Consider the following 26283-nt stretch of genomic DNA (forward strand, 5'->3'; position numbering starts at 1 on the left):
GAAACTTGTGCAAATCTGTATGATGTCTTTCAAAAACATGGAGAAAAGGGCACTAAGCAACTTGGCAAAGGTGACAAAAAAGTACTGAAAATTACTTCTTAAAAACTTAAACTCAAAACTAAACTTAACTTAAAAACTAGGAAAAATGTCCAGATAACTATATCCATAACTAAATATAAATATAAAGTTAAAATCATGTTACAGGAAAAAAAATATGCATTTACTTTTTTTTTTTTTTTCAGTACTTTTTTGGGTCACTTTCTTGTTTGTTTGTTTTTTACTTTTTCTTTTTTGTGTCATTTTTACTTATTTTTGGGTTATTTTCCTGATTTTTATTTATTTATTTATTTATTTTTTGCACATTTTTGGGCCATGTATTGTAGAAAACAGAAGGTTTTTGGAGGTTGAACAAATATTTTTTTATTATTCAAATTTGAGTAAATTAATAAAATAAAGGTGAGTGTCTGTCTAAGGAAATGACCAGGGTGTGATAACAGTCAACTTTCATACCACGATATACCTTAAAACTGGTATACTGCTGCCACCCTAATCAGCAACTAATTCGGTCATTGATAAATTGCTCATCACATCGCTTTTCAAGCAAAAACGTCAAACAGTCTTTTATTTCATCTCCTCAAATGTGAGGATTGACTGCTGTTCTAAAGACGCAGCGATTAGTTTTCATGCACCACATATCTGAAACAAACTGCAACCCTAAGTTCTTTTAAATCAAAGCTGATGAATTTTATGTTTACCACGCCTTTTATTAAATCAAATATCTTACAAAGGATTCTCTAGCTCTTTAATGTCATTTTTAATTGCATTTTAATGTCCTTTTATAATGTGTTTCTTCCACACTTTGTCTCCACGCCTCTGATGTTTAAAGCGCTCGGCATTGCCTTGCAGAAGTGTACTATATAAAAAAACTATAGTTATGAATAAACTGTAAATAAAAATTATGCAGACAACATGGGCTCTGAGTGTGAGGCTCTGAAATTATAATGTCCATTTTCTAGCCCTAATTTTCCCAAAAAGTGTTAATTTGATCCCCTAAATAAAATGATAAATGTAACAAAAACACATAACAATAAGGAGTGTTCACGTGACATTGAATGAACACATTTTAAAAAGCAAAAACCCTTTGATAATTTACATACCTGATTAAAAAGTTTACATGAAGCCATTTGAATTTCACATATTTTGAATATTATTGGTGTACAAGGTTTCTGTCAGTGCAGTAAAAACCTGGCCTTTGAACTGAAGCAGTCTGTATGACCTCATCAGGAAAAGGCTTGGCCTGTTTGTTTCACAGATCAGTAGGGCAGGAGCTGATGATTCAATGCAGACTTCCGTCTCGTTTGTATATTTTAAGTGCATATCTGCAGACGCTTCTCCTCATTATCCGGCGGTTCACTGTGTGGATGTTGCTCTGTGGAAAGTCTGAACAAGGTCCTGCTTAAGTAGAGCAACTTTTATGTCCCTAAGGGCATGAAACTCCTGTTAAATTCAAGATAAAACCAACTAAAATCACACTTTCATCTGTTCATGGTTCTTGTAAAGCTGACTTTTTGGAGATTAAACAACTTCTGACCAACAACAACAGCAGCAGTCCCCTCTGAGCAGGTCTGGCTTCCCAAAACTGGAGCTAAGCTGCTGTGACCACCAAGACGTCCCACAATGCTTGTCCTGCTGTGGCTGTGGACATCAGGTGTCTTTCATGTCACTGATGTGCCATAAGATCCAACCAACCAACCACTGGAGCATTCTCAAAGCACAAGAACGTGAAAATAAGCTCAGGAAGAGGCAGAGAAATGCTGCTTGTTCACACTGTCAGACAGAATCTGTTTTTGGCTCTTCAAGACTGGTTTAAAAAGTCTGGACTAGGGCTGGACAATGTATCGATATTGTACCAGTATTGTGATATGAGACTAGATGTCTCTAAATTTTGTATATTGTAGTAACATCTCATTTTTCCTGGTTTTTAAAGGCTGCATTTAAGTTCATTTTCTGAACTTTCCAGACGCAGAAGCATGAGGAACGCCCTCCTCATGCTTCTGCACTGGAAAGCACAGTAGTTACCGATGCCTGTGCAGTTACCACAACAGCCCAAGCAGATAGGCTGATGATATCTGGACACAAATTCAAAGCAATTACTTGTAAATAACAGTGCAGACAGTGTCTTCGTGGTTTTTTATGAGAAACACTGGCTAATTTAGCAAATTGCTTTAATCGCCGGCTGACATTCCAGTCTTTAAAAGCCCGAACCAGGCTGAGTTTAAAATCTAGAGTGATGATACTGATATCATATGGAGGTAAAAGACTTAGAATGACTTTGTCATGCTAGCGTCTCAGGAAAAGGGGTTAAATAACGCTCAAAAATTAGGCTTAATTTTGGCAATGGAGAAACAGCATGGCCATTTCACAGGGATCCTTTAACCTCTGATCTCAAATATGTTTTGTAATGCAAAGTAATTAAAAACATTAGATTAGAAACTGATTAATAGCAATTAACTATTGGAAATCTGTGATTAATAGTGATTAAAAAAAATCAGGGCCCTAAAAGAAATAGACATAAAACACTAGAAGAGAGAAAAAAATCAATTAAAGTAAACACATAAATCAACTTTAGCATACTTTGTAAGTATAATAACACTGATGGATTTCTGTTGGAAGTTTTGGTTTTCAGAATGCAATCAAATTTATTTTTTGAATTTTTTGAAAAAGCTGCAGAGGTGACAGAGTAGACTAAAAAGCAGTGCTGTTACCAAGATAAACTTTAAGGTACTGAACTTTGGCACCCAATATCCCTCAGTACCAAGACTGATCCCTTAATATTTGCAAAGAAAGTAGTAATTACAGCAAAGTACAAGTGAGGAAAGCCACCACTAGAAGAAATAAAGTTATTTCATCCTCTAACTGTTCCGTAATCGTGGTGCTAGGTGGTCATTTTTGGTTTTGGCTGCACATTTTGTTTCCATTAAGAGTCTATTTTTGGAGCGCATTTTTTCCCATGGCAGTGATTAGCGACAGTGTTGTTATCATTAAATACAAGTTAATGAATGATTGATTAAATGTAACATGCAGGCCTGTAGAGTGTCTCACACCTGCTCCAGTGTAGGACGCCTGCCAAAGGCCCTCTACTCTGCTCTGCTCTTAAATGTAAAGTGATCGCTCTGTAATCCTGCCAGAGGAAAACTGGAGCCGGCCTTGCCACTTATAGGAAGGTTTGAGCGTTTAGGGCGTTGGTAGCAGGTGGCGTCCACAGCGCTTTCCCGCAATTGTAATATTCGTGTAGAATCAGGATCTTTTGCTGATGAGGACAGCTGAGGTTAAAGGAGGTGCTGCTGCTGATTCGGGTCCAGAACAAATACATTTTTAGATTTGTTAGAGAGCATACAGAGTTGTCCCTGTATCAGCTCATTGGTTTATCAGTCGTTTGTTTAGAGAACAAACGTCTGTAGCCGCTCGGAGCCAAAATCAAACAGCAGGTGGAAGTTTACAAGGTTTATTTTTTGCCCTCAAATCACCTGACTCCAAACTTTGGCAACCACTGATCACACTGTCTCGCTCCATGGATGGATTAAATCTCGGTTTTAAGAGGAGCCTCCGACTAATGATTCAAATCTTTGACTTTCAGGGGGCACCTCTAAATTTGACACATTTCTTTTTTTTTCCATTATCATGTTACTTTTGCTTCATATTCAACTTTAATTAGAGTTTACTTGAGAAAATTTATGTTTACTGTTGCAGAGTTCATTTCCTAATGGAATAGAACCGAAGAAACTTCTAGTTTTTAGAACCTGAATGGACTATTTTTTTTATCAGTGGATTATTCACTTATTAAAGGCCTTTGCCCTGACAGCGATACATATGTGGTTGTCATGTGTCCTTTAAAGAGCTGACAAAGGCGCACTGTTGCTTCATATAAGCCCATGGTAAATCGCCAATGCTTCATATTTCTAATTCTATACTGCTGCTGTCTTTGCACGTCACATTTATATGTAGATACTCTGATAATAGTTTATTTATTAAAGCCCGTAAGCTAAAATCGAATGTGAGATCTTTTTAAGAAGCAAACATTTCAACTAAAGCAAATATATCCAATGAAAAAAACAAGGAACTGATCATATAACACATGCATAAGAGCTGAAAAACTACCTTTAGATCTTTGCTAAACTGCAGTTTGTGGCACTTGTCTGGCGTTGTTTGTTACGGACTTTACTGTGTTTACACATCAATGAATGCAAATTATTTGAACACCATTATGTAATCTCATAGTTGCATCTATTGGAAATTAAGCTGCCTTAATTTGGTGGTGATAAATAGCCAATAAAGTATTTTTAATACTTTTTATGGCATTAAACGGTAGGCAAGTAGTTATTTTTTCAATGGTGTGGATCCCCTGGAGCAATGGTGTACAACGCCAGGACTCTATTGGCGGCTGATGGGTAACAGGTTGAACAAAAGTTCAGGCTGCGGCCAACATCAGCAGTCCCGTTTGGGCTCACAGAAATCAAGCAGCTTTTGTGGGTGCACGGATACGCCAAACAGACGCTGTGATTCTGTTAACAGTTGTGTGAAAAATGGAAACTTAATGTTGTGTGGAGTGAAAAAAGAAACAAGACAGTAGTGGTATTTGTTGCACTGGGACACAGCTGCACGTGTCAGTGTACAGTAGTGATGGCGGTGGCGAGGAACTGGTGGCGGTGTGTTGGCGTGGGGCCACGGCAGCGCTCTCATTTCCACCCTAACCCACTTGGCAGCGGCCTGCTTGTTAACCTGACACTGTGGTGCACAGACAGATGAGAAAGAGCTGCAGCTTCTCCTGTCGATAAGCGTCATCAGACTTTTACCTTGAGTGTACCTGCACTACATCAAACAGATGATGTACATCAGTGATACTCAACCAATGACCCGCGGGCCAAATCTGGTCCCACATAGGGTGCCCGGTGGCCTCCACCAACCACTATGTAATTTACAAAAAAATAAAGTGATTCTTATCTTAGAAAGCTCCTAAAATCCTAGAAACGTCCTAAAATTCTACAAATGTCCTAATATGAAAGGAACATCCTAAAATCTGAAAAAAAAACAAAACACAAAAAACAATGATCAAAAACCTAAAAATGTCCTAAAATCCTTGAAATGTTCTAAAATCCGAGAAACGTCCTAAAATTCTGCAATGTCCTAAAATCCTAGTAACATACTAATATCTTAGACAGGTCCTAAAAATGTCCTAAAATTCTAAAAATGTTCTAAAATCCTGGAAATGTACTAAAATTCTCAAAATGTCCTAATATCCTACTGAGAGTCTAACATCTTAGACATGTCCTAAAATCTGAGAAAAGTCCTGAAATCATTCAAATGTCCGAAAACGTCCTAAAATCCAAGAAATGTCCAAAAATTCAAAAATGTCCTAAAATCCAAGAAACCTCCTAAAGTCCAACAAACATCCTAAATCCTAGAAATGTCCTAAAATCCCAGAAACATGTATGGGGCTGCTGCGACCGGCCCCAGGCCTCCTGTCATTTTTTCAAAAGTTGCCCTCGAGGGCAGCAAGTTGAGTATCTCTGATGTACATCCTTACGTGCGTGTATACAGAGTTTGAGGAGAAGAAAAGACAAATTCAGGTTATAAATGATGCAAATCAGAAGCTTTCTATGCCCCTCGTTTGAACCATTTAGCTCCTGTAAAGCTCTTATTCTTGAGATACTGTTTCCCTTTCTAACTGGACTAGGAAGCTAATTAAATCTGGAGTCTTGCTAGAAAAGTCTGTCCACTCGACAAGCCTCTTTGGAGGGTAGCCAGTCATTGTTTGGGGACTCTACACGGCCCTAAATCTCTCTGGCTGGGAAATCTTGAGAAACAAAGAGGTGCCCTGGGGGGCCTGCTCTCGGGCACAATGTTGCAAAAGGTGAATATTGAGATTAGCGGCCAGTGTGGCTTGGGGAGCAAAGAAAAAGTCTCCTGTCCCGCTCCCCGTCTCTTTCTAGTTAAGATAAGAGTCCTCATCTGTGCAATGAAGCTCTAAATCCCAAACTGCTGGCTTTGAGTTCTTTCTCTCAATCCTCCTGTGAAGTGACGTTCAGTTTTACCAGCTAAAGCAACAATTAAACGATTAATAAGTACGAATGATAAAGCATACATGAGTTTTGGTTTATTTTGTGCTACACTTGATCAATAATGATGCCGACTTCCTTGTACGATTTATTTTTGAGGTCCCTTAGTAAACCACTTTTCAGGGCTTTTGCTTGCAGAGTCAAACTTTAGTCTGCAATTAGAAAAAGTTGAGGGACGGTAAGAGTTTGCTTGTTAATTGCTCCATTTAGTCCCAGTTAATCTGCTTCCTCTCTGACCTGAGGCAGTACAACTTCCAGAAAATAGTTAGGGCACAAAGACAACTTCACTGGCAGATGTAAAAAAGAAAAGTTCAGAGACACCTACAAACAAGTTGATACAAAAAACTGTTCACATAAAGACTTAAAATATTAAGACTTAAGCACAAGGGACTGGCTAAACCTGAAGGAACAGTGTTTTTGGTAGCAGAAGTAAACAGACCAACTGATACTTTGTCTTCTCCACACACTTTATACACACAAAATACGAACTTTATTTGAGCTGTTTCTACATCAGTGATTCCTACTTTAAAAAAGGCTGTATATGTTTGACACAAATGTCTTTAACAACATAACAGTGTCAGTTTCCTCTGCTGAGCTGTCACACTACTGCTAGGGCTAACTGATCAATTGAATTCACACTGACATCAAAATATGGTTTCTGTCATTCAAATAAGCTTTTATCAGGCTGATATATGTTAATTATCTTTGTAAAAGACAATCGCAGACCACGATAACACGTGCACATCAACATGCTTCTGAGATCAAACGAGTCTTGATCCCTCTATTTTAGCAGTGACCACTAGTCCTCCTGTTAAGTTATGGTACAAAATGCTTTTTAATTCTAAGTCTAAATTCTTGCTTGTGTTGTACGTCGCTTTGGATAAAAGCGTCTGCTAAATGAAATTGTAGAATTGTAGAATTGTAATTGTTTCATTTCTGTCAGTTTGTCGCCTTTTATGATATCCCAGGTCAAGCTGCAGTCTTTAACTGTAACACTGATAGTCAGTTATTTCTTGGTGAACTCCTTGTGACACCAGAGAGTATAAATATTCACAAAAAGAGGCAGTGAAGTGAATCTCTTTTGGATTTAACCTGAACTGACCAGAAGACAACACGGTGTATTTGTCCTCCTTATCTGCACTTTGATCTGTGTCCACGTGGCAGGAGCACACTTTCACCTTGTCACCGTGACCGTATGCCCCTGACATATGAGTGTCGCTGCTGACATGTGAGGACGCTGGAGAGAGACGGAGGATGCGGGAGGAGCAGTGTGGAGGTTAATAGCATCCTAACACAGGAGCATCGACCTCTTATCAGCGCAGACATCACAGGTAAGGGGCCATAAAACAAATATCACTGCTAGATACCGTCAACGTGACCTGAGCTGACTTTTCAGATGTCAGCTGTTTATGAGGGAGCGCGTTTCAGGTTAGTTTAGGAGTAAAGAAGTAGGACGATCCTCCTAAAGATAAACTGGACATAAAAGAACTCAGCGTTCGAAAACAGGTCCACAAAAATCCCTTATCTCTCCACTTTAAATAACGCTTTCATATGCTGACACATTAACTCAAGAACCGTCCTTAATTGAAGTTTTGAGGTAATGAACAGGACTCTGTGCACAGCCAGCGTGATTGTCAGGTGCTAGTTGCTAAAAACAAAACTGACCTACGCACACTGAACTTTACTTTGACTTCATAAGTCTTTTTTGTTTTTCCACTTTAGATTTTGAGGTATTTCCATTTTATCAAAGTGTCCTGAGGTATATAAAGTATATATTTTTTAAATATTTAAAACACAATAAAAGTCCCTATTTAAGTAGCAAAAATTCAGGATAAAAAAAGCTTCTTTAACTAGATATGTCTTGGTTTTTGACTGTGGGCTGAAATCAAGTAATTTCAAGATGAAGATGCCAACTTCAGCTTTGTCCATTTTTACAGACATTTTAAAGACTTATTAAGAAAATAATAAGAATATTAATCAAAAGTAAAAAAAAATAATTTATCCTTTTAACCATATATTAATTCTTTGTACTTTTAGTGCACTAAATATATGTGACGTCTTTACTTTCTTTGCTGAATTTTTTAAATGCAAAACAAATGATGAGCTTCTTAAACAGAATATTTTGTTCAGTAAATAAAAAAATCTTCCTAACAAATAATATTGGTATGGAACAGAGTCCTTTAAGGTTTACTTGCTTACAAAAATGTAAATAAAATCTGCATATACACTCACTGGTCACTTCCTTGTGTCACAATCTAATATGTGCAATCTAATTTGATCCAATACAGCAGCTCTGCCACAAACTCTGCCGCTGATTAAAATATAATATTCAGTTGTGATTGACACCATCAAGATATTGATTTAAGCATATTTTTATTATTAAGGTTGGAGTTTGCAATGGTGTTGGACTGATCTCAATTTTACTGAGGGGTGTTCCTGATATTTTGTCCACTCAATTTACATTAGAAGGGCAGAATATTAACACCTTTTAATATAATGCACTCCAGTACAACACAGAAACCCACCAAAACCTTGATAATTAACATACAGTTATTACTTTTCTAAAAATGTGAAAAAACTACTACAATAGCTAACACCTAAACATATTTAACTATTACTTTATTTTATTATTTTTCCTTCCTCTATTAACTATTAACACCCAGTTGTTTTATCATCACCATTGTTCAAATAAAATATGTATGACTTTTATTATTTAGTTATGTATTTCTCCCGCTCTGCATACACATAATCATACACATAAACATGGGTGCCAAGATAAACAATTTCCCCTACATTAAACTGCAAGATATTATCATAAAGAATTATTATGACTGTAATTTCATCCTGTTTTTCTACTGTTTGTTACGTTCTTTGTGTAAATGCATTAATTCTGTTTGTCACCTTGATTTCAGTCTCTGTCCTTGGATGGCAAAAGTTGCTACTGTTTTACGCTTAGTGCTTTCACCAATTTAAAAAAGAAGTACAATTACAACTGTTACAACACAATTTTTTTTTTTAATAAACACAACAATCATGGCAGGCAAGAGAAGAATCTTTAAGGCTTTTCTAATTTCAGTTTTGATTTTTGAATTTAAGACTAAAAGTCCTACAGTTACCCTGTCTACCCTCTCCATCTAATACAGTGAATATGGGTGGGAGACGACTCAGGGGACAGATATCCTTGGACGATCGAAACTTTGAAACAAAAGCAAAAAAACTGCTCTTCTCATTAATTATCCTGAGACACCATCTCTTAGCACCAAGGTGCTCATTAGAGGTAAAACACGTAAAAGAGTAAAAGATATTGATCCTGAGAGAACCTCATTAAATACAAAATTTGTAAAAAATGATAAAAGAAAAGTAGGAAATGTAGCGTCTGATTTACATCTAGTAACTACTAACCTGGACTTTTATTCATGGCTCTTTAAGAAAAAAAAATCTGCCTCAGACATCGTGAGAAAGCGTTAACGGCTGCAAGCTCAACGGTTCTGTGAGTGCCTCGTCTCGGAGAGAAAGCCAGGTGTGCAGCTCGAAAGCATCCGTGTGATGACCGGGCAGACTCAGACTCCATAAATCATGTCACCTTTCAGATATTTTCAAACAGCAGTTTTCAGAAATGCATACAGCAGCAAAAAAAAACAACAAGAAAAGACAAAAAAAAGAAAGAAAGAAAAGAGGAGATGGTGCAGTTAAAAGAAAAGGATTTCAACGTATTTAACACCCACTGTTGCCCTCGCTCGGCCTCTGTACACCCACCTAGCTCTCCCATCTGCCATTCACAGAGGGCTTATGATGCCGCAATCTGGAAGACTGAGATTATATGGAGGGAGGGCAGGAGACACAGCGAGGGAGGGTGGGGCTGAGGGGTGAGGACGGGAGGACGAGAGGCAGCAGCAGAGAGAGAAAGAGGGAGGTGGAAGGATTAATAAAAGTGCTCGACGTGGATTCATCTAGAATATTACTCAATACTCAGCTGCCTGTTTTGAAGCGGAGGCTCAGGCGCGGTAGTAATCTATACAGCGCCATAAAACGATAACACCGGGAGGAGGACGGAGGTCTGTATCAAGGTCACTTCACATAGAAACTGTCAGGATGAGGAAGTCGGATTTAGGGCCCTGACACACCAACACGATTGCAAAAAATGATCAAACGCTTCATGTTTTCTGCTGAAAACTTAAATCAACAGCCGTTTTCTTGTGCTGTGTTGAGATGCCTTTCACAAACTTTAACAAAATTTAACCCTTAAGCAACTTGGTGTGATTTCTTTCGAAAACGTTAGGAAAAAGGCAACGGGTAACTTGTCAAGAAATGTTCCACAAATTGCAAGACATTAGCAAAAAGTGACAAGAAAATAACCTGAAAATGAGTTTAATAAAAAGACAATAATTAAAAAAATCTAGGGAGAAACGTCCATAAAAACACATGTAAAATTACACATGTAAAAGAAAATACAGTGCTAGCCAACTACTTCAGTTCTACTGTAAATCCGGTGGAACAGTCTTCTGCTTGTAGAAGAAAAAAAAAAGCAGATGCAAAAAAACAAGGAGACACCTCACTAAATGGGTGAAATCACTGATTTGCAAAGCTGCACAGGCAGTCAGGGAGTTCTCATGGAGACGGCCTACAGTCTGACTGCTGCAGATTCAACATGCTGAATCACCGATAAGAGCCAGCAGCCGACACTCTGCCTGTTGTCACGGCCCTGATGCTGCACGTGAGGTCTGAGGAGTCTCCCTCCTGCATGTTTTCTCACAAAACCATCAATTCTGAGGTTATCATAACAGGATGACAACAACTGAAGGGAACCGAAAGACAGGACACACTAAAACAAACAGTAAGAGAGGGAATCCCCAACTTTTTCAGAGGATGACATCATAGTAACCTTTTTTTGATGCTCACTCTCTGGTTTACGTGGACATCACAACTATTACTTGAAGTGACAGATCACCCCCAAATCAAAAATCCGTATTTCTCCTCTTATGTGTGGTGCTGTTTATCAATCTAGATTGTTTTGGTGTGAGTTGGCGAGTGTTGGAGATGTCAGCCGTAGAGATGTCTGCCTTCCCCCCAGTATAATGGGACTAGATGGCACTCAGCATGTGGTGCTCAACGTGCCGAAAAAATACATTTCAGAAACTCAACAGCAATGTCTCTTTCAATAAATTATGATCTGGTTACTCGAGATAATTTCCAGAATTAGTTGTGAGCAGTTTCATGTAGAAACTGTTTTCTTTCTATCTAACTACACCTGACAGCTACATCACATATTCCTGCGGCCAGCGTCAGAGTATAAGAGTACACAGCTGATCAAGAGACACACTCGCCCCGCTCTCTGTCTCTCAAACTCAGGACGAAACTCTATCAAACGGTAAAACTATGCGATGTTGATCAAATATAAATCAAGATAATGTTACTGCACTGCATATTCCTGGCTTAAAATGTTTTCAGAAACATATTTTAACGCCCCACTTCGCCACAATGACGAGAGTTTGTGAACAGGAAGTGGGCGTCATACTGCATCCTGCACAGTGAAATCTGAAGCCGAAAAAACAAAAACAAAAAAGGAAATCAAACTGTAAAACTAAGCAGTGCTTATCAAACATAAAAGTGTTTTCAAAAACATGTTTTAGCTCACTGTTAACTGTAATTTGAGATCCAGCCAGCTGCCATTGTTTCACACGGACCATTACACATTAAGTCACCCACCAGCAGGCGCGGAGCATTCTGGTAGTTGTAAGGTTTCCACCTTTTTAGCCAAAGTGTCCTTTTTTTCTGTTTTCTCCAGTCATGTAGCACCAAGAGACTGCTTATTTTTATCTGAGGGCCTTCATTATATCGATGAAATTTAGAGACATGACTTTTATCATAAATATGTTGGAATATCATTCACGGTTAGTTTGATTTGTGCCTCCTAAGAAATTACAACACATTTAAAAACTCCATTTAACATTTCTGTTTTATCACATCAACATCATGATTTTTTTTTCTTTTGAAGCAACCTAAATCCTGATTTTTTTTAACTCCCACAACACCACAGCCAGTAGACAAGAATCATTCACTTCCTCCACGTAACAAATTTGTTTGATGTTTTTGTGTCATGTTTGGTGGCACACTTGTCTAGACGCCTTTCCTGTCTGCAGCACCAGAGTGCATCACGTCGCTCATTCCCCCACAGTGTTCCCTTGATCGCCACGCAGATTAATCCCCTTGTTGACTCTGCACCTGTACCAGCATGAGCCTTACTTCTGTCTGATCAGCGTCATCTACGCGGCTGGATCTGAGTGTGCACACTTGTAAGAGGAACAGCTGTGCCTCCAGCGTGGTCGGGTGCCTCCCTGTCCGTCCCCGGCCTGCAGAGCTGCTGACCGAGCGAGGGAAGCTGATTGTGTCAATGGCTGATTAGAGAGTCTCGGAGGTGGGGTGGGACTAGCACATCCTCTGCTCGTCTAATTACAGACTTAATGAGTCCTCAGCTTTGGCCCAAGTGGGAAGAGACGCCTCCAGAGAGGAGCCAGCAAGCCGGGGTTCATAAATCATCTTTTACTTTGTCCTAATATACCCCGCACACACAGGTGAGCACACACAGGTGAGCACACACATGTGAGCACACACATGTGAGCTTCGGCAGCGGGTTGTTCAAGGGGGACACACCACATTAAGGGTCAAGATGACTTCTACCTGAGTCTGGATGCATCCTGTATGATCTGTCAAGACAATGCACAGAGGGCCACTTTGATCTTGAACAGAGCCTATAGAAAATCTAATCCCGGCCCACCGTCGTCACATCCTCGAGGGGGCGGATTAGAGACAGAGGGGAACCTGGAGGGCGCCGACGGCAGGACAATATGGAGGGACAAATGTGTTTGCTTTGCATAAGAAAAGTGATATTCTCAGCTACACAATACAGGATGGTGATTGTGTTTATGTTTTATTACAAGCTGAATCATTAGTGCTCAAAGTTGTTACATTAAAAGCAAACACTACAATACCACAGACTTAACATATTTTGCCTTGCATACTCTCACAGAAAGCCCAGTTCATTGACACAAACTATCCATGTTATTGTGATACAACGCTGATTGAAAATCGGATAAGTATCCCTGTAACTATCGTATATGAGAAAAATGAGTTTTCACATTAGAAAAGCCGCCTGAGCAAAGACACAGATTCTATTATTAAAACTGTCGCTTTCTTTTCTGGCAACTGATTAATCAACTACTCATTTCAGCTCTGAATTTTTTTTTTTTTTTATGCATCATAGCAGGAGCCGTTTCTCTGTAAATGCTTAAAAATGTCACACCATGCACGAGATAAACAAAACGAGGACTGGAGGTCTGAAACTCCACAGGGAACCTTTAATGTCAGGTGTGTTCTGCTGACTCACCAGGTACGCAAGGTGTGTTTTTCTGCAGCGAACTTGTGTTATCAGTGGGTGGATAAACATCAAGTTCTCCCTCGATATGAGTGAACGCTGCTAAAGTGAGTCACATGAACAGTACAGAGTCTCAAAGGCTCTGTGTACCAAACCAAAGTGGCTTGTAGCTCTGATATGGACCTGTGATGTGCTTATCTGGTAATATAGATCCTTTGGTTTGTGGTGAAGACATTGTACATATGGGGAGGGCTACAAGGAGGAGGACAGGAACAAACAAGCAGTCTTTCTGTTTTAAAACTGTACGATTTACAAGCAATAATGAGCTGAAAGTATGGCTGCCTGATAAAACGATCTCGATAAGGAATCATTAAGTCATTCATGTTGATAACAATGATAATCTGAGGACATTTTTACTTATATGGAGGATAAATCTAACAGCCTATCACAGCAGAAATAAATGTTACAGCAGCCAGTCAGTCTGCTGCCTCTTTTCTCTGCCTCTGCTCTGTGTGTCTGCAGGCGGGCGGGGTTATGAGCGGATAAAACACAGTTGGGAAATGCTCCACAAACACACAGTGGTAACATACAGCAGAGTCGCTGCAGAGCAAAGCCAACAGAGGACGAGATGGCACAAACTTAAAGATTACAATGCTCACTTTCCATAAATGTAATAAATGGGAGTTTATCAAACACATGTCCGACAAGCAGGAGACAAACTCCAGCTACACCTGGTTCGTTTTACACACTCACAGAGCTCGTTATGCTAAAAAACTGAAAGTGACCTTGCATTATCCCCTAAAGCTATAAAGTAAATTGGTGACAAAAAAGGAAACACAACATTACCTTTATGGACGTGGTTTGGATGTCTCAAAAAGTGACAAAGCAAAGATTAAGTCTGTAAAGTATGTCGTTGGTCGAAGGCGGAAAAAGTACGGCTCCAGTGACCACACAATTGTTTTGATAAGTTACGAAACAAGCTATCTTGTAGTGTTTAGTTAAGGTAGATAAAACATGTTTGTTAAATGTTGACTTTAAGAAATTATTCAATATCTTTAATTTCTTATCACAAAATATCAGTCATGTCTGTGCAGTTACATGTTTATGTTATTGTATTTATAAACTATTGCTATGCAACAGCTTGAGTCTATGCTTACTTCCTGTCAGCTGTCTTTCACATTCACTGTGTCCGAAATCACGTACTGTGAACTACATACTCAATATGTGTGCTGTCATTCAATTTAGTTTAGGGTAAATAAAATATTATGTATATTTTCTCATGCACTGAGCTGAATGTATATTGTTCTTTACGTTTTGGTCCAAACGCAAACAGAGCTCCAAAACGATATTTTTAAAACGGTACCGGTGCCTTAATGTTACTTAAACTGATACTTTTTTCAAAATAGAGCAGAGATTGATGGTTAACAATATGAAAGAATTTTTCATGGCTAATGGAAATTTGCTTAAATTGCCTCTTACCAATTTAAAGTGCACTCTGACATATAAATATTAATTATTACAAAACACTGTTGACATATTTAAACATATTAACATAATCAATAAAACTTAGCCCAAAAACAATCATTTTAGGGTCAATCGTTGACTCGCTAGCTTGGAAGTCTCTGTGAAGCTAACTTTGGGGCTAAGCCTCAGGCTTCAGTCAGCAGGATTATCTTCAACCTGGCAGCACTATCCAATTACAAACAATCACACATGATGATATAAAGATAATTATCATATTTTTTGCCATATCATCCAGCCTTAGCTTAAGTACCAACACTTTTCTAAGATATTTAAAACTCCTTAACACTTCATACATTGTGTTTCACTTATTTAATTATGTAACCTGGTGAGTTATGGTGTGATGTAGTGTCTTTGCATAGTAAAAAAAGTTCTGGCGTTCCCTCTCGTGTAAACTAGGTGAGATCAAACCAGGTGAATGTGATAACAAACATTTGTTTCTTACCTGTAGTGAACGTGTGTGACTGTTGGAGGCCTGTAGCCAAAGATCCAGGTCTGGATGTCCATGGGTCTGGCTTTGGGGTAAGCTATGGTCACATCTATTACCCACTGCAGGCCTTTACGTTTATTACCTGTCAGGGAAAAAACACAAACACAGGAAGATAGGACACAAGTTAGAAACTGAGGCTGGAACATGCTCAGCTTCACCCGGTATGTTAGATATGGCATACTTCAATAATCCACGCAGTGAAAGCCTTCCTGTTTGGCTCTGAGGTCAAGCACACACGGCACAGCGGCCCCACAGCTGGTAGTGATCCAGTGACACTTCAGTGAACCCAAATCATCCAGATTAAAGAACAGTATCTCTAGCTACCAGGTGTCCCCAGAGATTTTTGTATGATGCAGCCAAATGGAGGCTGGTTACCTGCCAAAGTGACTAGTGGAAAATCACAGTCCGACCAGCTGAAGTCCCAACTTGACTGAATTTGGTTGGCAGCTAAAATTATGACTCACAGTAAAAGACACATTTTCACCAAAAAAGTTAGTCCTTCATATTATTTTACCAATTAGTCATCAAAAAAGGTGCAGATTAAAAAATATCAAATGAGGTAGTGGACCCTCCATTCATGGCAGGGTAAGACAGGAGACGACAAGAAAAACTCAGAAACAACAGAAGTAAGTCCTGTCAGAAATTAAGAAATTAAGAGACACCTGGTCCCCCTTCACAGGATTCACTGTCACTCTATCGTTTTTAAAAGAACATCGTAGCAAATCTCTTCTCGCTCTTCATTTTGTGCTTTGAATTGTGATAACAAATCAAAAGCTCTTGTTTTTGTGTAATTTATCTATCTATATATATATTTTTTTTCAATGCTTATTACTGTTGTTAGCACGATTATATATATTGTTGTATTCTCATTCTTTTAATTAATTCATTAACTTCTTTTATTTCATTTATTCATTTATTTTTACCTATTTATTTATTTGCTCCCCAATTTATTTACTTTTTGGGGATCCAGGGAGGGTAGAGTATGTGTGTCTGAATGTTTGTGTGCATTTTGACTGAAAACATTTGGAAAAAAAAAGAAGGGAGCAGGAAGGTGGAAAATAAGTGAGACAGGAAGGCCAAGAATAACAGATGGGAGAGGGAATGATAAACATGATAAATATTTGTCAGGTGTGAGGGTGCATGTGTTTGAGGGAGCAGGATATGAGTAAAACGTAATAACTTTAAATACCACGATAATTATATCACTTGCAATTAAGAGATATTAAAGACCAAGTTAAATAAAAAAAAAAAATTAAAAAATCACACTTTTAATCCAGCGTCCCTGTGTTAATCGATCATTTATCGCTTGTATTATCCCAAATATATGTAAAAAAAAAAATTGAACCAAAATCCCAGACTCTCTTTCTGTAAAACCAAATAAAATGGTTTCAAATTTTTGATGACTCATCCTTCACTCAGTTTTACAAAAGTTCATCCAAATCAAATGAGAGTTTGGGGACTAGTTAGCCACAGTGGTCATATAAAACTGCATTTCACTGTTTGTGGGTTGTAATAGAGACAGGAAGAGATGTGATTAGATGTCAGTGGTCTAAAACACATGATGTATTGCACAGCCCTACTGAGTTTGTTTTTTCTCCCCCACAGGGACAGCTCTGTGCTCACATGAATGTAACAGCAAAACTTGCTTTGGCCCACTGATATCATCGTCCTCCTCCTGATCTAACACTGAAGGACGGAGCCAACGGTCCACTGTACCCCTGTATCGCTCTACAACATTATGCCCGCCCACTTTTTAGATGTCCAATCAAATGCAAATGACTTGAATTAAATCCCTCTTGGGCGGTACAACACTCAAAACACCAGTCTCACTGGGAAATATGCCACACAGAGGATGGAGATGCCCTCGCTTACATTTTACTGGGACTTCAAAGTCTGTCCAGTGCTGCCTATCTGCTGCTTTCAGGTTACTGCTAGAATACTTTTAAAAATTGCCTGTTGGATTTGCAAAATCCCAGTATTTCGCAATGTGTTTATTGCCTAAGGTGACATTGCGATGGAGATTTTAAAAAATGATATATTGCACAGCCCTAGTGAGTATGTTATTTATTTATTTATTTCACAGGGACATCTCTGTGGTCACATGATTGTTACAGCGAATAAAGCCACTTTCACGCACGCACTGCAAACTTGAAATTATCTAGATATTACCAGGAAGATCTGAATTTTCAATCTCCAAATCAGACCTTAAACTGACTTTTTCCTGCCAGATACCAAGTTTAAAGTTCATGTAATATCCAATTGAGTCCACATGTGAACTGAGCAGGAAATTGTCTGGAGAATTCATAGCAAGCGAGTGGGCGTGTTGATAATGTTTTATCATGCGGCCTTTTCGAAACCGGAAGAAAACAAACGTCCTATGGCGAGGAAGAAGGGTCATTTACACAAAGACGGCAACAAAATGACTAACTGGGGAAATGACGAGATTTGGGGATCTCTGTTAAGGGCCGAAGCCAAAATCCATTGAGAGACTCAGTTGTCTGAGCTACATTATGAACTGGCTACGTAACCGCTGTGTAATCTGCGTCACGCCCTGCCTCCTGCACGCTCGACCCAGGTGCCACTACTCGCCTAAACCAAACCGAGTATTTCCAGTAGGTGAGAACACATTTGACTCAGACAATATCCTGTTATGGGCTACATGTGTGAAAGAAACACTCCAGGAAATGTCCGGACCTGCTTCCTCTGACATTTTCCAGAGTTTATATGAGAAAATGGCTTTAGATAAAATCTAATATATAACAGCATGATGTATTTTCTCTGCATGAAACGTCTTCAGGGTTCCTACAGCAAGTTTGAAGTTAGAAGGCAAGTTAAAGACTTTTCAAGATATTTTTAATGTCATTTGGAATTAAGTTTAAGACCAATTTTCTAATAAAACTCAACAAGAACATTTTTATTTTGTCCAAATGTTTACTGTGACAAAAAGATGACTTTTTTTGTCTACTGAAAAGAATTACCTGTGTCAAACGTTGGACAAAAGAACTCTTTTTTAGGGTGAAGCACGTGGAAGATAAAGAACATATTATACCATTAGTATCCATTTAGTTTACCAACAGAAGTGGGAAATATCTGGTATTTCTGGCCTGTTTTCTGGACAATTTTGTGTTCCTCAATCTGCATGTGAGATTCAAATGCTTGCATTCTCTTCATGACAAGTTTAAGTTATTTATTAAATCATTTAACACATTTTTTTTTTTTTTTTAAAAAAAAGGATGTTTCCAATTATTTTGAGATTTTACAGTGCAAAAACATATTCATAAAATCCCACTTCCCATGTCTTAGCATTGTTAAGACTTTTGGAAGATTCATTCAAGTCAATTTAATACCAATTAAGGCCTTATTTTTAGATTAAAGAATTCAATGCCTTTTAAAGGATCCACAGGAGCCCTGCCTCTTGCCTGCAGGACTGAAGTTCACTTAAACATCACTTGTGTGTGTGTGTGTGAAATGCTCTGGCTTTGACAAAAAGGACGCAGTGACTTTCCACAGAATGTCAATGCGTTTCACTACTGGGAGCGGTGAGAAACAAACACGAGCTGATCCTCAATCACAACACTGTTAAAATCCGTATTTCTCCACTTTTGACAGAAGCTTCACATTTCCCCTTGCATCTAGCATCAGAGTTAAGCTATTCCAAACACATCCCAGACCTGTCTGGGCCTGTGAACTGGACGTGCAGACATGAAGCAACCTTAACACCCAACTGTGGGCTCTGACAGCAAACAAGTGCATTACCAAAATGCTGGAGTGTTTCTTTGAGCTGAACAAGCTTGTCAAATGTAAAAAAGAAAACAGCAGCAGCCTCAGTCGGCACATCGAAAATGAGGCTGATGGGAAGCTGTGCAGCATATTTGACTGCCTGACTAATGTCACAGGCTGCTGTGACGGTGCAGAAATCACTTCCCCTCTCTGAGCACACTGACTTCTTTATGTGAGTTTAACATACCGAGCCTGTGTGACAACGTGAAGCTGCATTTTTGATCAGACGCGTTAACATCACATCCTGTCAAAGTCAACGGCAGTGAAACAGAAAATGTTGCCAACAAGTCTTAATTTCAACCTTTTCACACACATAAAATACAGGAACATGAGGGCTGAGTGGGCAGAAGAGTGTGACAGAGACATCAGCAAGACAGTTATGGCTGACAAACACAGAGTTCCTTTGATTTAGGTACACTATGTTCATGCATGTTGGTACAAATCACCTTGTCACTCACAGCTTTCCTCTCAACAGGCAATGCTATCCATTGCAACTAACAAAATGCAAGTCACTTTCAATGCTAGCTTTTTTAAAATACATAGACTTTGGCAATATGGTGATAAAACCATGAGTCAAGATAACTTTGTCTACCTAACAGATTTTGCCACACTGTGTTTATACTCTGATAGCTTTGTCTTTGGTAACTCTAGACGTATTGAACCTTTGTTGCAAATACATCAACAGGACTGCTTTCTGACAACGTTGAATTTTTATAAAATGTTTGGTATCAGTGTGACGAAGAACCTTGATTTGTCAGGTACTTTAATTTGACACCCCTGTTTTTTTTTGTATTTTTTTCCCATTTCCATTCTCCTGAAATATCTTCCAGGAAATCTACTAAATCTACTGCAAGCTGTCTGAGGCTAATGTGTTGCAAATACAACATTCTAAGTAACAGTTATACTATCCAGGATTTTCCTAAAAAATCATTCATTTATAACTAGAATTGTGTAGCAGTGTATTTATAATAGCTGGCAATTGCTACATATTATATCTTTAATACAGTTAGCTAACTGTTATGTATTTTACTCTTATACTCTTGTGGACTCCATGTGATTGTCTACAAGATTAATAACTGTGTTATACTTCTTAAGGGGACTAAAATGTTTTATCTTTCAGTGGTGATTATTGTTTCTTCCCAACATGAAGGGCCATGTGACTACTTAGACATTTAGTTTATATTTTTGTGGTATATATATATATATAATTTCCTATGTGTTTTCAATGACTGGAACATTGGTCAGCTTATTCCAGGCTTTCCAGGAAGTGCTGGAACCCTGTTCAAAGACTTAACTTGTCTTCAACCTTTATTAGAAGTGTGTTTGGCTCACTGCAAACTCAGTGCAGAGGATCACGAGTAACACAAGACCTGCACACATCAGTTTACTTAGCATTATATTGGATTAACAATTCAAATAAAGCATGAAAAAGCAGCTGAGTCGCAGGCTGTTGGCTCATTTGTACCAATGTTACAGTGACTTAATCGGCATTCTTGGTATTGAAGGGAATGGCCAACAGCACACATATCCCTGTGTGGGTAATTGGATCTGGACGTCTGTCCAAGTGTGCTGAAAGGCAGCCATCGTCTCCCGTGAGTGTTCGGCCAAAGAACGGGGCCCTGAGCCAAGGTATCGCTGGTGCCCTGTGCGCTGTGACAAACAATACTGTAATAACAGCAGCCGTGGTAATTTAAAATGACATCGGAGAGGCCCTGTCCTTCTGTAAACGGTAAGAGGAAGGAAACACACTGGCGGATATCTGGCTCTCTATCAGGCCACTCCGCAGGCCAATTACAACACTTGAAACCCACACATTACCCCTCCCGCGGACTAAAACACGGATAAAAAACGCCTCTGATTGGCTGGTGCCATCAAACCCATTCACCTTTGGGTCACATAGAGCTCCAGTCACACCCTACATGACGCACAGCTGTGAACTTTGCATACCTGCCAACTATAAAAACAGTTTTACGACACATAAACCTCATCTGTCTTAGCTGCACACAGAGCTTTTCTGCAAGCTGTGAACTACGCCGGTGACCCCGAGCGCCTTGTGTCTGCGCTGAGCAGTGTATTTAGCCCAGCTGACATTGCATGGCTGATACACAGCGGCACACATATTTACATCAAATCCTATTTTCTCCAAGTGGCCCATTTGTCTCTGAGTGAGTCAGCAAGCTCTGGGCACCTCTGCAGAGCATCAGGGAGGGTCAGAGGGAGACGGAGCTGTGTCTTTGATCAGCCAGGCACACATAAACACACACACACACACACACACACACACACACACACACACACACACACAAAGCAGAGGACACAGGGGGGCATAGCGCTCTTCTGTGTATGTGTATGTGTGGGGTTTTTTTTGCCCTAGGTTTTAATGCCATTAGCTAGATTCAAGTGGAAGGACAAGCCCTACTGCAGCAACCAGCTTCCCCTCCTCCTGAGCAGCTGGGACAGAGCGAAGGACACGGGGAGATAAAGAACATACTGGGATATGAACTTGAGCTATACAAAAATATAATGTGACATGAAAAGAATTGACGTGTCTAAAACCCTAAAATGCTTTTAAATCCCTTTCCCTGCCAGAGGTTATAACAAAACCTCTGCTGTCGTCACTGTTTGTTGACATTGACGACTTTCTGCTAAATTAGCAGAAAAAACAAAAACTTGCACATGCAGCATATAATTTAGCACACAAACGAAGCTTGTCTTTATCCAAATTTTACAACGGCTGATTAAGAGATCCTCCTCCTTTGGTTTGACAGTCTGTTTCACAGAGCGATAAACAGACAGCCTCTTGCTGTTAGTGCTGAGGCTGTCGGACACAGAGCTGTGTTAGCAAACTCGTGGAAGGCTTTAAGTCCCTGGGCCACATTTTCAATAATGCTGGCCCAAAGTCTCTCCAAATTACTATTAACACAGCACACCCTTAAAATGGATTTTGAACCAAAGCCAAGGGAGTCTGCTGGGTAAACCGAGTGTGCACAGGCATGAGGGACTCATTGCATCTGTGTGTTTACGGCTGTTTTAACTCTGTGCTTTTTGCTTTGGACAGCTCCAAAAAGCAGGTTTGCTGTCTCTGGATAATTTTGCTTAGTTGAACTATGTGTTTTTACATTAGTCCAAGAGCCATATTTGAGGGGGCACTATTGTCTCTTGAAACAAGGCCCTGATGCAGGAAGCATGAAAAATGTTTTGTCTCTCAAATTCAGCTAAAGAAAATTCACTCTCATTTCAGATTTTCCGAGGCATATAAATTCTTATATTCCCCATATCTTCTGGAGATGTGAATGAACATATTTTAGGGGAAAATATGTTTAAACTTTGATATCTGGAGACAGCAAGATATTGTATCTTGATAACAAAGGGAGTGCTGTTAAGGAGTAAACTGTATCTTTGTAAGGGATGCAAACTCAACACTGGTTACAAATGGGCCGAGCCATCAGAATCGCCTCTGAGCTTATCAGCTCCTTTTATTGATTCTGGAGTCTTTTTCTTACTGTTGTGCATTGCAAAACACTGACGTCAAAGTCATGCATCTACGCTGCTGGAAACTTGCAACAAGGAGTAGTCAAAGAGAGAAAGAAACAGTCCAGAGCATGGCTTCATTTCACAAAGAAAGATGAAAACAGTGCTGCTTTAGGGCTGTGCAGGGCAACATATAGTGTGACACGAGTTACGCAAAAATCTGTCTGTGGGCTGAAAAAAATTACCACAGTAGCATTCGTGCAATCCAGCTCCGCCCTGCCTGTGTGTGAGACACAGCCGCTTCCTTGTTTGAGGTGACGGTTTTTGTGCTTGTTTGTGTGTGAGATGAACAGACAGCATACAAATATTCTCTCATTTCAACGTCCACTTGTTTAGACTCAGAGATAATGAAACAGTTGTGCCGATGCTAAAAAACCTGTGCAGGTTCTCCCAGAAAATGAATCATATATCAATAAGGAAACTGTCAAAGAATCAATCAAAAAAAGCAGAATCGGTAATGGCACTGGCGTCAATAAAATCTTATTAATTGCCATGCCTAAAGATTTTTATGGTTACTGGCAAAAATGCAATACCAAAAAAAAAAAAGGTATATGTTGACCCCCTCCTCTCTCTCCCACCTTTCCTGTCTGTCTTCAGCTGTACGATCATTAAAGGGGACAAATGTCACAAAAAATAGTCAAAAAACCCCCCCAAAAAAAACATTGGATAAAATGTGGCGATTACAACCTCATAAATTTAAGACTATTAAATGACTTTCAAACCCTAATTTTATAAGGCCTAATATTTAAACAGTGAATTTAACACAATTGAATGCTTTTTACGGACCTGCAGAAACCCCGTGATGTTTCCCTGAGGAATAAGGTGAAGACCTTTCTCAGCAAATAATGGAGAAATTGATGATTTTAATCAAAAGAAACAGCATCGACAGTAGTGAAAGAAATGTCCATCCCAGTTGGTTCTTATGTTTTACCAAGGTTCCTTTTCTTTTGTGAAATATCTTTAAATTGCTACAAATAAAACCAAGTTTCAAAAATAAGGAATTTCCCTCTCAAAGGTTGTTAATTGCAGAGTTATCTTCCTGCTCACTGGCTGTATTTAGGGCTGGTCTCTAGACAGAAAAATTACTCTCCTGCAAATAACCGCTGGGGTTTCAGGGACCTTGATGCAATTTCTGGCACCTCTGTGCGTGCCACCCTTTTCCTCTCCTGGCAATCTTTACCAGCAGTCCCCTTTCATTTAAAACAGGACTCCCAGAGGACAGTGGGACACAGAGGTGATGATTTAATGCTTCATGTTTGAAGCACGCTCCATCCCTGGCCTTCCAGCCAACATTTGATCAAGAGCCACAGTACAGCAAAGCAGAGACTCAAGTAAAGGAAGAAAAAAACACAACTTCTGCCAGACATCCCCAGGAAAAGCACTTAATCAGTCTGAAAAAAAATCCAACAACTTCAAAGAATATTTTCAAATTCAATCCGACTTCATTTGAGTTTAGTGAATGAAGTGTCACCTCACAATGTACACAATGTAATGAAAAATCCAATTAAAAATTAAAATAAACGGCTGTTGAGAAATCAGCTTGTTTTTCTAAATTCATGGCAATTTAAAAACACTTCACAGCAAAGAGGACAACAGCTCTTTTTAAGACGCAATGTGACTCAAGGGAGATGTACGTAAGACCGACAACCAAAAAGAGGCATTCTGTGCTGACCATTATAGTGATGTCTAAAGATGTTTTGTTTTTAGAAATGATGGAAGAGATGACTGAAGGTTTATTTTGAGGGAAGAAACAAGGCATCCTGGTGGCCTTGGGGAATAAGATGCAGACAATGCAACTGAAATAAAGTACAGCCGAGGACATTTGTTGCATGTCATTCATTGCGTGTACCTCTTTTCTTACTCTTCAATCAAGGCATAAGATTATGTAAACCCGGTTCTGCCAATGTGATGAAAAAAAACCTGTAGGTCATTATAATGAAAAAATTTCCAGAATGACCTTAGTATCTCAAAATAATAACTCAATGACTGTCAAAATAACACATGAATTTCAATTAATTAATCAAAGAAAAAATGAAAACATTAACACTGATTAATCGCGTTCTATGGTGCCCTTTAATCCGGTGCTTCACTGAAGGCCACAGCGGCTTCGTAACATGAGTTTTTGTACCATCAAAGTACTTCAAGCCCGAAATAACCACCTGAACGCAAAGCCTTTAGCAGCAATCCCCGAGGTCCGAGCTAGCACAGCCTCTGATGCTAACGCTAGTTGCCAGCTTTGTAAAGCCACACTCGAAACTGACTAGGTCTACCTGTGACGGACTGCAGACCAGTTTCGGTGGTAGAGGACGGGGGGTTATCAGAGGCGTTACAGAAAGCATCCTCTGACACAGCTTACAAGCCGCAATCGAGAAGCACAATTGTGTCCAAAATCCAGCAGATTTATGGCACAGAAAAGAGGGGAAAAGAAGATGTAGCGGCGAATATATTGCGGTGACGGTGACGGTGATCACTGGACTTCAGTGAGCAATCACAATGACGTCGGTGTTATTGCACACGCCATTGACATCGAGCAGAAACTTCAGTCATTTGCATTATCAAAACTAAAAATGATTCAGTTATTCACTGATTCACTCATCTGCCCAAATTCAACTGAATTTAAATGTTTTAAATACTTTCATGGCAAAAATTGATGTATAAGATTAATTTAGATTATTTAATCACAGATTATGTAATTAATTAGATTCATTTTTTTACCGCTTGACATTCCTACTTAGAATCTCAAAAATAATTATCTCAAAATACTGACTTTGTACCTCAAATTAATGATTTAGCATCTTGAAATAATGACTTATTAAACTTGTTATAATGACTTAGCATCTCCAAATGACTTAATATCTGATTATTATGATTTAGTATCTCAAAAATAATGACTACGTGTCTTGTAATGACTTACTTATGTTGATATAATAAATAACTTAATAAATAATAACTTATTGATGACAAAATAATGGCATAGTACCTCATGATAATGAATCATCTATCTGAAGACTTAGTATCTAAAAAAACAAAAAAAATATTATGAAACCCAGTTCTACTAAGGAAAATCTCTATCCTCGAGGATCTGGGAAACACACGACTTCCACAGAGAAAAGTGTTACTGTTACCTGTCTGGTTAGGGGTCCCAGCCTCGCTGCCCACGCTGCCGTTCTCCTGCTGGGCTGACAGGGTTTTCAGTATTACGTGGGTGGCCCCGAGACGAGGCAATGTGACGTGGGTCAGGTGAGGGAGAGAATTCTTCTTGGCAAACAACTGGCTGGTTTCCCGTCGCTTGCGCAGGAAGCCGCCCTCCGGGAACAGCACTATCCACTTCCTGTCGCGGCTGTGGTAGTATTTGTCTAGGTGATCTTTCAGGTAGACCAGCTGCTTGTCTCGGTGAGCTTTACCCTGTGGACACAAAGCAAAAAGGCTAAGAAAAGAAACAATAGCGTCGTAGTTTAATCTGTTTAAGTCTT

General features: G+C 39.2%; 1 protein-coding gene, 1 long non-coding RNA gene and 1 other non-coding gene across 3 annotated transcripts in view; 2 read left to right on the forward strand and 1 right to left on the reverse strand.

Annotated features, from left to right (window-relative positions):
* lpgat1 (lysophosphatidylglycerol acyltransferase 1) overlaps positions 1-26283 on the reverse strand; it is a 66136-nt gene that overhangs the window by 6932 nt on the left and 32921 nt on the right. The window contains exons 5-6 of the mRNA XM_042503165.2: positions 25936-26215; positions 15455-15581 (exon numbers count right to left, since the gene is read on the reverse strand). Of these exons, the coding sequence (XP_042359099.1) occupies positions 15455-15581; positions 25936-26215 (407 nt within the window). The remainder of the gene's footprint in view (positions 1-15454; positions 15582-25935; positions 26216-26283) is intronic.
* LOC148186870 (uncharacterized) lies at positions 1468-21255 on the forward strand. The gene is made up of 3 exons (XR_015779074.1): positions 1468-7447; positions 15461-15531; positions 17105-21255. It is a non-coding gene; the product is annotated as an uncharacterized LOC148186870 (long non-coding RNA).
* Positions 8162-8238, forward strand: LOC148186871 (small nucleolar RNA SNORD36). Its single transcript, XR_015779329.1, has one exon. It is a non-coding gene; the product is annotated as a small nucleolar RNA SNORD36 (small nucleolar RNA).

Source organism: Plectropomus leopardus, chromosome 16, assembly GCF_026936395.1.
Source record: "Plectropomus leopardus strain MGB_pleo_1.0 chromosome 16, ASM2693639v1, whole genome shotgun sequence".
NCBI classification, from domain to species: Eukaryota; Metazoa; Chordata; class Actinopteri; order Perciformes; family Serranidae; genus Plectropomus; species Plectropomus leopardus.